The sequence below is a fragment of the Sinocyclocheilus grahami genome, unplaced genomic scaffold (genome assembly GCF_001515645.1).
Source record: "Sinocyclocheilus grahami isolate Dianchi unplaced genomic scaffold, SAMN03320097.WGS_v1.1 scaffold171.1, whole genome shotgun sequence".
Classification (NCBI taxonomy): Eukaryota; Metazoa; Chordata; class Actinopteri; order Cypriniformes; family Cyprinidae; genus Sinocyclocheilus; species Sinocyclocheilus grahami.
The window spans coordinates 1,163,676-1,176,889 of NW_015505350.1; the positions used below are offsets into that span (position 1 = coordinate 1,163,676).

The 13,214-nt window shown below is 36.8% G+C and overlaps 1 protein-coding gene across 4 annotated transcripts in view; it reads left to right on the forward strand.

Annotated features, from left to right (window-relative positions):
- Positions 1 to 13,214, forward strand: part of LOC107593468 (fibronectin type-III domain-containing protein 3a-like) — an 86,424-nt gene that overhangs the window by 68,222 nt on the left and 4,988 nt on the right. For all 4 annotated transcript variants that reach the window (XM_016283201.1, XM_016283200.1, XM_016283202.1 and 1 more), the window contains 16 exons: positions 953 to 1,091; positions 1,206 to 1,259; positions 1,364 to 1,488; positions 2,060 to 2,234; positions 2,606 to 2,692; positions 4,083 to 4,221; positions 5,002 to 5,070; positions 5,165 to 5,283; positions 6,351 to 6,456; positions 8,076 to 8,251; positions 8,383 to 8,496; positions 9,019 to 9,168; positions 9,860 to 10,203; positions 10,707 to 10,919; positions 11,754 to 11,920; positions 12,389 to 12,510. In XM_016283201.1, the coding sequence (XP_016138687.1) occupies positions 953 to 1,091; positions 1,206 to 1,259; positions 1,364 to 1,488; positions 2,060 to 2,234; positions 2,606 to 2,692; positions 4,083 to 4,221; positions 5,002 to 5,070; positions 5,165 to 5,283; positions 6,351 to 6,456; positions 8,076 to 8,251; positions 8,383 to 8,496; positions 9,019 to 9,168; positions 9,860 to 10,203; positions 10,707 to 10,919; positions 11,754 to 11,920; positions 12,389 to 12,510 (2,299 nt within the window). The remainder of the gene's footprint in view (positions 1 to 952; positions 1,092 to 1,205; positions 1,260 to 1,363; positions 1,489 to 2,059; positions 2,235 to 2,605; positions 2,693 to 4,082; positions 4,222 to 5,001; positions 5,071 to 5,164; positions 5,284 to 6,350; positions 6,457 to 8,075; positions 8,252 to 8,382; positions 8,497 to 9,018; positions 9,169 to 9,859; positions 10,204 to 10,706; positions 10,920 to 11,753; positions 11,921 to 12,388; positions 12,511 to 13,214) is intronic.

The following is a 13,214-nucleotide window of genomic DNA, read 5'->3' on the forward strand; positions in this document are numbered from 1 at the left end:
ATACCTAAGGAAGGGGCCCCAGATTTTATCAAAAATATGAACATGAACATATACTATACACAAAAAAACTAGAGACCCCCCCATCTACCCCCCCACGAACAGGCACCAGACCAGATACAATGAAAAATATACACCTTAAACAAAGACATACGTAATCAAACAAAACATTAAAGATGGAGTGAAGGAAGAAAACAGTGAAGCTATCCATTCAACTCTTAAAAAGATACCTAAGGAAGGGGCCCCAGATTTTATCAAATTTTTTAGAAGCATCGATCTTGGAAAAGCAAATCCTTTCGAGCTTGAGGGCGGCAACCATCTCTGCCAACATTTGTGAAAACTGGGCGGTAAAGTGGACTTCCAATCCATCAAAATCACCCTTTTAGATACCACCATACCAAACATAAGAGACAATTGCTGAGAATGTGTTAATGCTAATGTAGGGTCAGAACATCCAAGCAAAGCTAATTCAATATCTGGACTGATATCTTCTCCAAAAACATTTGAATACCACCGGAAGATATTCTTCCAAAACTCAGAAATCTCAAGACAAAACCAAAAAGAATGAGCATGCGTGCCATCTGAGCTCTTACATCAAGTAAAGATCTTAAGTAAAAGATCAAAATAAACACAACAGATCCTGAGCGACATTGTACATTTTACAAGATAAGACATTTGTCAATGTATTAGGTAATATCGTTGTTGTCAAGTTTATTAATTAGTGTGAAAATTTCCTCACCATGGTATCCTTGTATAATAATAATAATAAATGTAGTTATGTTACAAAAATATTCAGTCTTTATAAATACAATTTCTAAGATCTAAAATTATTCCTTTCTTTACTGTTGGTAATTGTATTGTTTCTATATGCTAATACGTGTGTGTGTGTGTGTGTGTGTGTGTGTGTGTGTGTGTGTGTGTGTGTGTGTGTGTGTGTGTGTGTGTGTGTATTTAGGGTCCAGGCCATGTGTAACTGTTTACAAGGCATCCCTTCAGAGCCTGTGAGCTTCACCACTCTGAGCTGTGAGCCAGACAAGCCCAGCCCGCCACGCAAAGCCAGCGGCACCAAGAGCAGCCTTGTCCTGCAATGGAAGGTGTGTGCACACATTAACACACTGGCACATCAACTGTCCCACATGAATGTTATATCGCATATTTAAACTGACAAATTAAGTGCATAACAACAACAAAAATAAATTTTTGTCTAGGCTCCATGTGACAACGGTTCCAAAATCCAAAACTATATCCTTCAGTGGGATGAGGTACGTTATTTTGTTATTGCTGTTTTGTGTTTTCATATTTCTCAAAAAGTAAAGAGGTGAGGTTTAAGCATGTACTGCTAATGCTGGCTGTGATCTGTGAACAGGGCAAGGGGAAGGATGCGTTTGAACAGTGCTACTACGGCCCTCAGAAGCAGTACAGGCTCACCAAACTCTCCACAGCTTCCAGATATTCTTTTCGGCTGGCAGCCAAAAATGACATGGGGGTGAGGTATGTATCAGTATATCAAAATGTTCCGAAATCCAGCTTCTAAAGTAATTGCAAAAGTGTTCAGATTTAACTTTTTTCTATACCTGCTGATGGCAGATATATTGAAAAATTACACACAACCTGATTTTACCAATCATCTTTGTTGACCCTGGAACAACATTGTGATTAACCAATCAGATTTGAAGAACCAGTTTATAGTTTTTGTGACACTTAGGCTTACAATCAGTGTTTGGGGCTTGTACATCAGTGTCATTCATCTATAATTTCCTCTGATTTTAGGGATTACTCGTGGTTAAAGTAAGGTTTAGGTGTAGGGATATGGTCAAGACTACATTTTTGGATAAAAATGTTGTTCCAGGGTCAACAAAATATGTTGACCTAGGAACATATCTAACGCCACAAAATCAGGACGTGCCGTGTTTTACATGCTTGAAATTAAAATCAGGATATATATTTTGGAATATAATTTGTGGCATGTTTCAGATGATAAAAAAGTGGCTTATGTCTGGAAAATAAAGTATATATACATACAGTATATATTTTGTCCTACGATCATTTACTCTTTCCGTAGTGAGTTCAGTGAAGGCGTCCACATCATGACATCATGCAGTGTGCCTGCCCCCCCCTTAAGCCCTGAGCTGATTCAGTCCGGGGTCACATGGCTCTGTGTGCGATGGCACAGGCCAGCCGGCTCGCCCAAAGAAGACGAAATCAGCTATGTCCTGGAGATGGAAGAGGAGGGCTCAGTGAGTGAGAGACGCACACACACGTTCACAGAAATGCATCGAACACTTCTGACAAATAAATGACACAAGACCTGCTTACACCAGGTATGAATATCTCTCTCTGATTTTATGGTTAGTCAGAGAGATATGTTAGCCAGATCGGTTTGCAGAGTAAACATTAATTTGTCCTGATGCATCCTGGACTGAGCTTGAGAATGTTACATGTTATGTGAGAAGTGATTTATGCAGACATTAAGTGTGTAGTGAACCGTGATCTGTCTCGTACTTGTGAATGTTAATTTGTGGTGTAAACTGGGCCATAAAGATTCCGTTTTCCATAAGTAGGCCAGGTTTTTCATGCGTGTTTACATGTATATGTTGTGTTTTTACAGGGTTATGGGTTCCAGGCCAGTTATGATGGTGACGAGCTGTCACACACTGCCAGAAACCTCCACAGGAGCACCACGTACAGGTTCAGGGTGAGGACACACAAACACACACAGTGATGTATGTTTGCCACTTCTTGAGTGTGTCTCAGTTTCTTGATTTCGTTTAGTTAGTTTATTTTTATTTGTTTGAACATTCATTTATTTTCTTCCTTCTCTTTTCATTCTTTCTTTTATTTCAGTCTCATTTTTATTTGTTTTGCTTTTCCGTTTGTTCATTCTTTGACAATTTATATTGCCATTTCTAATGTTATTTCCTTACCAGGTTCTTTCATTTTTTGCTTGTTTTCTTTCGTACCTTTTCTTTCTTTCTTTTGTTTGTCAGTTCGTTTTGTTCTTTCTTGTTTTTTTGCTCTCGTTGTTTCTTTCATTTGCTCTTGTTTTTTCTTGTGAGGTTTTGTCTTTATTTTGTTACTTATTTTATTTGATAGTTCCCTCTTTGTGCTTTTTAAATCTCTTTGTTTTTGTTGTTGTTTTTTTAATGTTGTCATTCCGTTTGTCTCTTTCATGTATTTTTCTTCCCTTCTTTCATCTTTCAATTTAATCTTTTCTTATTTTTGAATTAGCTTTTTCTTCATTTGTTCATTCTTCATCATTCCTTTCATTTAGTCTGTATATATTCTCTTATTCTCTCTTTTTTGTTCTCTTTCTACCATTATCAGCTTCTTTTGTTTCTTTCTTTTTGTTTGTGCTTTTTTCCTTCCTTTTTGGTTAGTTTTTTTTGTTTGTTGTTTAATTTGTTCTTGTTCTCTTTCTTTTGTTCATTTATTCCTTTGTTTTTTGTAAGTCCATTCTTTTTTTCCTCTTTTTTTTTATTTTCTCTCCTCAACTCTTGTATCTCCTCACCCCTATCCCGGTCATGATTGAGACTCACCTGTTGCCAGCGGCTGTGAGATGAAGCAGGTGGTGTAGTGATGCGATCGGTCACTGTTCTCTGGTGTTGTTGGGGTGGGTTGATCATAATCGTGTTTCCGAAAACAAAAGTGTATTAATGCGATCAGAACGGCTGCAAGTATCCTGATGAGAGGAGCTGATTACCTGAGAGCTCGCATCCCCAATTACTGCCAATTACTATGACAGATGACATCACAACACCACTGTTTATTTCTGAATTGTGAGATGCTTCCTCATCCTGAGCTTTTATCAGGGGAAACTGTTTCTCAGTGAGACAAATTTGGTGGTGAATATAAAGGGTTTTGAAAGGCCCTAGAGATTTGCATTTCCTCTGCACCCAGTGTTTAGTTGAGTCATAATGAAGCCTGTTTTTAGGACCATTCCAATTTTTTTTTTTTGCATTGTGACGTTTTGAATCATTAATAACCCCCCACACACACACACACACACACACACACACACACTCATTACTATAATGAATAACAGTCTGACTATTTTTTTATTTTTTATTTTTTATAAATCATTGCAGGTTGTCGCCTATAATGCAGAAGGGAAAAGTAACCCCAGCGGTGTGTCTGAGTTCACCACGGCCCCTGACAGACCAGGCTGCCCCTGCAGACTCGCAGTGAAGGGAAAACCTCACCCGACCAGTTTCCGTCTGACCTGGGGTCAGTTCAGCATGTTAGAAACATGTAGATATTGAACTTTGACTCAATACAACTCAAACTAATATAGAAATCACCTTTGATTTAGTCCTCATATACTTTGACTGTTTTTATGGCCCAGTCATGAAACTTGGTGAGCTACCTTTCTAAGAAATGTTTTTAGGAATTTATTCTTTGTGTGTACAGTTTTTCACAATAAGAAATTTCCATCCAAGATGGAGTGAAATTTTGGTTAATTATATTAATTATATTAAAATTAGTGTTGTCAACCGATTAATCGCATCCAAAATAAAAGTTTTTGTTTACATAATATATGTGTGTATTGTGTATATTTATTAAGTATATATAAATACATGCACATGCATGTACTGTATATATTTAAGAAAAATTTTATGTTTATATGTTAAATATATTTACATATAATATAAATTATATGAATATAAATATATACATTTAAATACATGTAAATATTTGCTAAATATATGCTGTGTGTGTGTTTATTTATATGTACATAATAAATATACACAATACAAAAAACTTTTATATCGGATGCGATTAATCACGATTAATCGTTTGACAGCACTAATTAAAATGTTAGAACAGAAATGCACAACAAAACACAACAAAATAATTAAAAACTAAAACTAAATTCAGAACAGAAAGTGTAAAAATAAAATCTAATTTCAAATATTATAACAGTATCTCAGTGATACTAAAATAACATTGGAACTGGCCGCAAATAGTAAGTGTTTGTTTTTTTTGTTTGTTTTTTTGTCGCCTCAGATCCTCCCAAAGACAATGGCGGTTCAGATGTGACAAAGTATGTGGCGGAGCTGTCTGAAGGGTTAAGTGGTACGTTCCAATTCGGTTTTCTGGTGTGTCTACACATGCTCAATTTGATCCTGCCATTACGATTGTTCATTGATTGCTTGGGTGTGTGTTTCAGGTTCTTCTTGGAATCAGGTGTACAGCGGTTCGGCTATGGAGTGTGTTTGTGATGGTCTGAGCCCAGGATGTTCATACCAGGCTAGAGTCCACTGCTTCAGTGCGGGAGGCGAGAGCCCAGTATGTCACACAAAAATATGCAATCCTTTATTGCTGTAGGGCCAAGTTAAACTTTTATTTGAAATATTGATGCTCATTTTGCTGTATACAAAATATTTGAAAAAAATAACCTCAAAATAAGTGTACTTTAAAAAAAAAAAATATGCCAAAAGATCATTAAAACTATGATTTAAAATGTGAAAATTTGACATCATTACATAGCACACATTTTAAAAGTGCATTTAAGTGCGTTAAGAAACAGTCATGAAATTGCACTTTCTTTAAAAACACTTCAGTGGCCTTTTATTTCATTAAAATTATATTTTCTACAAGTATAAGTGTAGTAATTGGATTTGAATTACACTATAAATGTAATTTCAATACATTAAAGCACACTTCTTTTTAACAGCGTATTCTTTACAGAAAAAGAGAGTTCTGGATCATAAATTGGTTTTTTGTAAAGCTACTAACAATCTTCACTATTCGCTCTTTGGTGGAAATGACATTTTAAGCTTTTTCAAACCAAAATGTCAGACTACTTTGTCTTGCTACATCTAATTTTATAGCCAACATTTTAAGTCCTCTAAATACAATTAACATTTTTTGCATACATCTTTCGTGTAAATATTGTGCGTCTCTATTGGACTGTCATCTTTTTTTTTCCTTTGCTCCACAACTTGTTACCAATTCATCCACCTTCCTTTTATCGGTTTGTTTCCGCATTAATCGCTTCCATCATCTCCACGCCTTCAAAATCGCAACACGCTTTTATCAATGGACCGCTTTTGGCAAGCGGCTGGTAATCATTTCTCTCTTCCGTCTTCTGATCCCAGCTGTAATGGCATTGTCAGGGCTTCGCAGATGCATATCTGCATGCGGGACTTGCCAGCGCGCAGCTATGACTCATTTTGGCACTGGTTTTCACAGCTGTGAATGTGAGAGAATGCTCACATGGCTGTGGTCTGCTGTCACCGTTTCAGCCGGTGCCCTACACTCTATTCTCATTGAGGAGGTGGAACGTGGTGTGCATGATTAAAGTGTATCAAGGTTTTGTCGTTTTTCTAATTTCTCATCCTTGTTGTTTTTAGTTGATGGAGCCCTTGCAGGTCCAAACGCCACCTGTTCCTCCTGGTCCATGTCAGCCACCCAGAGTTGTAGGCAAACCTAAATCAAGAGAGGTGCAACTACGCTGGGGTAAGCTTTGCCTATGTGTCTGTGCTTATTGGGTATAACAAATTAAGTGTTTCTTAAAATCGTGCTGCGTTTAATATGTTTTTAGGGTTAATTGGGTGTTGAGAGGTGTATATACATAATATTTTAAAAGTTTGGGGTTCATTCATTCAATATTATTATTAAATAACTGTTTTACATTTAAATTAATTTAATTACATATTTGAAAATGTCATTTATTAATGTGATGGCAAAGCCATTGTAATATGCTGAATTTGCTACTCAATAAATCTTTTTTATTATTATTTTTAAAATCAAATGGTTGTGCTGCTTTTTTATGTTTTTATGAAAACTGTCAAAAAAGGAGCATTTTGCGCTTGGTTCCATTCATATGTAGCATGATTTCAAGTCAATAATAGAATCAATAATAGATTCCACCAGAGCAAAAAAACTCAATTCTTGAAATTTGTTTGTATATACAGTGGGTACGGAAAGTATTCAGACCCCCTTACATTTTTCACTCTTTGTTATATTGCAGCCATTTGCTAAAATCATTTAAGTTCATTTTTTTTCCTCATTAATGTACACACAGCACCCCATATTGACAGAAAAACACAGAATTGTTGACATTTTGTATCCAAATGAAAGGATTACATGCCGAGATACTAGCGATCTTCTTTATTCATAGAAAGTGCATTTTTTTTTTATTTTTAATAAATTATTTATTTTAAAATTTCAGTGCATATTAAAATCAACAAATGTTTCGGTCACGCAGGACCTTCCTCAGTGTTCACAATCTATTAAAACGGTTCATTTTTATATTCAATTCCTCACATATAAAAACATATCCAATCAATCAATTAATCAGTACAGACCAGTTACTTCATTGTCAATTGAGTAATTAGGTCATCTGAATTATTTTATTTTTCCAAGGCCAAATCCAGCCATTGTCTTTTATATCCTTGTGCTAAAAATTGATCATACAGTTTTCTTGACTCAGTATACTCTTATTCTCTTATTCTGTCTTATTCTTAAGAACTGACTATAGGGTAAACCCTGTTTTAATGGTCGCACATGGCTACTTGAAGCATGTAGCAAACTGTTTCTGTCTGTTGGTTTACAATATACCATTGTAGATAAGGTTTAATCCACTTTCAAATCTTTAGTATCAAGAAATGGAAACTCTCTATCATTACATTCCATATTAAATGTAATCGAATCATAAAAGCCATTCATATATTCATAAAGATTGTAATTCCTCCTTTGAGCCCTTAAAAAGTATAGAAATGTCTTCGATATATATCTCTGAAAAAATAAAAGTTTCTAGGAGAGAAGGGGTTGTTAAAAAACACAAACCTTCCTCCAAAAATCCCATCGTTAATATTGCTAAATCCGGTGCGAAACAAGAACCCATTGCAATACAAGAACCCATTTATGATACCTGTGACACATTATTTATCATTCAATATAGTTATTTTTCAGAAAGTGTAAAAAGCAACGTTTATTAATTCATTCATTTTTATTTACTGTTACATTTGATTAATTTCATGTGTCCTTGCTGAATAAAAGTTTTTTTTATTATTATAGTTTTTTTTTTTCTAAATATTGAAAATCTGAATATTTTCACTCATCGCATCTGTTAGCGCCCCCTCTGGTGGATGGAGGTAGTGCAGTGTCTTCGTATAGCGTGGAGATGTTCGCTCCCCAGATGGACGAGGGCAGGGAAGTGTACCAGGGCTCTGAACTGGACTGCACAGTGGGAAGTTTACTGCCCGGCAGGACCTACGGCTTCCGGCTCAGAGCTGCCAACAAAGCTGGAGTGAGTGCAGGCCTTATAAATGTCACAGATGTTACTTGTTTTTATAGTTGCTAATAATCTGTTCTTTATAGAATGTGCCACATATAGTTTTGCTTCGGCTAGTAAGTTCATATTTTATTGGTGTTCAACAGTACGGCCCTTTTTCGGAGCGGTCTGAGGTCACGACAGGTCCAGGGGCCCCTGAGGCGTGTCGGCCCCCTCATGTCACCTGTAAATCACCGACATGTGCTGTGATCAGCTGGGAGGTGAGAATATCCCATGATGCAAAGTATTCTTTTTGTATCAAGCAAGTATTTAGTAGCTTTGAGAGGACAGGTTTATTTTAGTGAATTACTTCATTGTGACTGAATCAGGGTTATTATTATTATTATTAACTGTATAAAAAAAAATAAACTTATGAAAAACAACTTCATTAATAAACATTTACTGAAAGTAAAAATAAAAATAAAGAAATAAACATTTAAAAAAAATTAACTAAAGCCTAAAAAATACTAAATTAAACTACAAAAACTTTAACTAAAATAAAAAGGGCATGTTTTTTTATGATTGTTTTTTCCTAAAAACATCATCAGAAAAAAAAACAGATCAGAACTGTTGCCCCCTCTCAAATAGCTTTGTAGTGCTTTTTTATTTGCATACTTGTTTCTGTTTTGTTTGATTTATTTATTTTTTATGTTTTTATTTTTCACATTTGTAGTTTTTTGTTTTTGCTTTGTTTTCCTTTTTGTTTTGTCTTAACACATTCGCTGTGTTTTGCACCCATACAGACACCTCCCTGTAATGGAGCAGCAGTGTCAGAGTATCGTCTGGAGTGGGGGGCGGCAGAGGGCAGTATGCAGACGTGTTACACCGGTGCTGCACTGTCCCATGAGATGAGGGGTCTACTGCCAGCCACCAACTACTTCTGCAGAGTACAAGTGAGAAACGCTATCACACACACTTATTTCATCTCAATGTTTAAGCTATTGGTGAGACGTGATCTGCCATGTCAAACCAACCAGGAAGTAGCAGTCTGGTGACTGATTATACTTTTACTTACTGTGAGCACAAATAAATCAGCTTGATACATACAAATGAGATGATGGGGCGAGTGCCAACTTTACATTCTCAGTGCCACCCAGTGGATGAGAGACGAATACAGTTGTTGTTGTTGTTTTTTTTTCTTGTCCTGTGTGGTTTATAATAGCTGTTTATTACTATATTGGGGGCTGTTATATATCGATAGTTGGCTGAAATTTTGTTCAATTCAATTATTTTGCAACAGTTTGTAATTACATATTGATTACTGAATTTGAACTAAAATAAGCTAATGTTGTAACATTGGTTATAATCAGTTAATTCTGTAATTGATGCTTTCAATTTTTATGGTCCACTGGTCATTGTGCATAAGCCCAGTCCCATGTTTTACTTTTGTATACATGTTGTTTTTTGTGTAGAATTATCATTATAGTTGGTCCCGTTTGTGTTATTGTTCATCTTGATGATTTCTCAGCCTGCTCAACTAAAATCAACTACAAAAAAGTAAAAGATTAAAGGTTTATTTGCGGTTCACGTCAGGTCTGTTTAAAATTGTAGTCACTCGCTGACTGGGTGTTTTTTGTGCCTCAGGCAGTGAATGTAGCCGGTGTGGGGCCCTTTAGCGACGCCGTGCTCTGCCAGACACCCTGCTCTGTGCCAGGGCCAGTCAGCAACGTCCACGCTCTCCGCGAGTCAGAGATGAGAGTGGAGGGCAGCAGGACCACAGAGAGGGATGAGGAGGACGAGGAGGGCGAAGAGGCTAGACCTCTCCTTTACTCCCCATCCACCTGCCTGGGGCTACGCTGGGAGGCGCCGTGTGATCATGGATCAGAGATCACGTCGTACCTGATCGATCTGGGTGAAAGACAACCCATCCTTACTGGGCCCGTAACCAAATACATCATCCAGAACCTGCAGCCCGACACCACCTACAGGTACAATGACATCTTTGTTATAAAACAGTAGCAAAATAAACATGCAGCTAGGGCTGCACGAGTAAAGCTGGTTCTGTAATCAGCTGTAAATCTCCATCACGTGCGTGCTTTCACATTGAGCAGCATTAACTACACAGAGCCGTTGTTCACTGATGAGCTGCGCAAAAAATCGTGCGAATATGAACGTGGTTTTGCGCAGCTCGTCAGTGAACAACGGCTCTGTGTAGTTAATGCTGCTCAATGTGAAAGCACGCACGTGATGGAGATTTACAGCTGATTACAGAACCAGCTTTACTGATAAGATGCGCATTAAATATCGCATGCGATTTATCGTGCAGCCCTACATACAGCGCAACCAGTGTTGTCCATTTCATGAATGTAGGACCTTATGAACCTTATAAATTAAACTCCAACAAACAACCATTCCAAACGTTAACATGAATCTGAATGAATTAATGAATGTATATGAACGAAAATTGAATCTTGTGCTCGTGTGTTTGAAGGATAAGGATCCAGGCTCTAAATAGTCTGGGAGCAGGACCCTGTAGCCACACCTTTAAACTGAAGACCAAGCCACTGCCACCCCTCCCTCCACGTCTGGAGTGCACCGCTTCCAGTCACCAGACCCTCAGGCTCAAGTGGGGTGAAGGCCCGGCCAAGGCCCAACCCACCGATTCCCTACTGTACCATCTCCAAATGGAGGATAAAAGTGGGAGGTTAGTAGATAGTTGGTGCTTTACAGTATATTTTAACACTGTGTCCTGACCTGGCATGAGAGAAGTTTCAAGTAATTTTCTCTGAAAGTGAAATGCTAAGATTAGCCAAATATGCAGTCAGTGTTTTTTTATATATATATATATATATAAAGAAATTCATTTTTTTTATTTGGCAAGGATGCATTAATTTGATCAGAAGTGGCTTTTAAGTAATACTTTTTTATGATATTATGAAAGACTTATGTATATTTTTTAAATGTAGTTTTTTTAACTTTCGGTTACTCAAAGAAAGCTGAATCTTGGTTTCCAGAAAAATATTAAGCAGCACAACTGTTTTAAACATTTATAAAAACAATGAATGTTTCTTGAGCAGCATATTGAAGTGATTTCTGAAGGTTCATGTGACACTGAAGACTGGAGTAATGGCTGCTGAAAATTCAGCTTTGTAATTACTGGAATAAATTGCATTTTAAATATATTAAAACAGAAATGTTATTATTTTAAATTGTAATAATTTTTCGATCAAATAAATGCAGCCTTGGTGAGCAAAAGATACTTTTTTTCAAAAACATTTAATAAATCTTAGCAAACGCAAACTTTTGAAAGGTAATATAGTACAAACATGCAATGGGCAAGGGATATATTCAGCTTTATAAATGATTCAAATTAGAGTTATTTTTACATTTATTTATTTGTTATTATTAATTCGTTCAAAACTTTTGTGTGGGTCTGCCTTCAAGTCTGTTATAGTTTTATAATATTGTGTATTTTCTGGCTTTATAGAGGTTAACTCTATAACATTTTCTCTGTCTCTGTTTTTGTCTCTTCCTAAAGGTTTATATCCTTGTATAAAGGACCCTGTCACACTCACAAAGTGCAGAGGCTAAATGAGTCTACCTCGTACACGTTCCGCATCCAGGCCTTTAACGAGGCGGGCGAGGGGCCCTTCTCCACTGTTTACACCTTCACCACCCCCCGCTCCCCACCTGCACCCCTGAAAGGTACAGCATCACATCTGCTGCAGCCATATACTTGCCCCATAGGCTTCCTCTGATTCATTTAATTTACTGATTACAAAACTTAATTTTCACTCTTTAGTGTCACAATGATCCTTCAGAAATCATTTTAATATGCTGATTTGCTTCTGGAGAAACATTTATTCTTATTAGTTTAAACATAGATGTGTTCAATAAAGCTTCACTTGTATTTTACACAGAATATTATGCCTGTCTTCTCATAAGGGAGGTAATTTATGTGGATAAATAACAATAATTGCACTGCTTTGTTTATTGGCATGTTACAGCCAGTGTTATATTTAATAATCAGTCTCGCACTCAAATGAATTATTTTAAATTGATGCACTTTGACAACAACACATAATTAATGGTCTGCGGTTTGACCTGATATTTTTTTGCCTGCAAGTTTGGTTTGTTCTCATCATCACTACATCTGTCTGTGTCTGACTTCAGCTCCTCGTGTGGAGCGTGTGGACGAGTCGTGTGAGGTGAGCTGGGAGACACTGCCACCTATGAAGGGAGATCCAGCCATCTACTGTTTGCAAAGCATGCAGGGAAATTCTGAGTTCAAACAGGTGTCTACATCGCACCATATCAACTGCATTTACGTGTTTCAGTAGAAATCAGCTCATCAAACACTTAAAAACCATCCATTTTAACCTCAATGAAGCGTCTCAATTTAAATATTTCTATTCACTGTGAGGCAAAAGTGTCTCAAATGTAGGTTCGCACTTGTAAGCACATTACACAGAGGTCACGGCGCTCAGCAGACAGCAGGTGTTGGGTTCAGCAGTTTGGATGAATATTATTATAGCATAATGATGATATAGTGGTCATTACTTGAATGGCTTAGTGACAGATGTTGCACTTAATGTTATAGCTAAATCAAATCTATCCACTCACATTTGTGATGTGATTGTGCATGCTCTTTATTCTGACATCATGTTGTGACTATGGCTTTCATAACCTTTGTTTGGCAAGGACTCCATAAATGTTAAGGAGCAACAAAGTACAAAACAAAATAAGTAGTGATGGTGGTTAAAATGAAAAACTCAAACTCATTATATATTCATACCTTTGTTGTTCCAAACCCAATCCCGTCTTCTGAGCTCATATGATAGCTTAGCATGAGAAGCAGATCGTAAAATAACTCTAACTCAAATCTCAAGTGCACTGAATTTAAAACATTTAAACATGTTATGATTGATTGTGAAGTGCATTAGGACCTTTTGCGTTGCGAACATTTATGGCAAACTTCCCACAAACTTAGGTAACACTG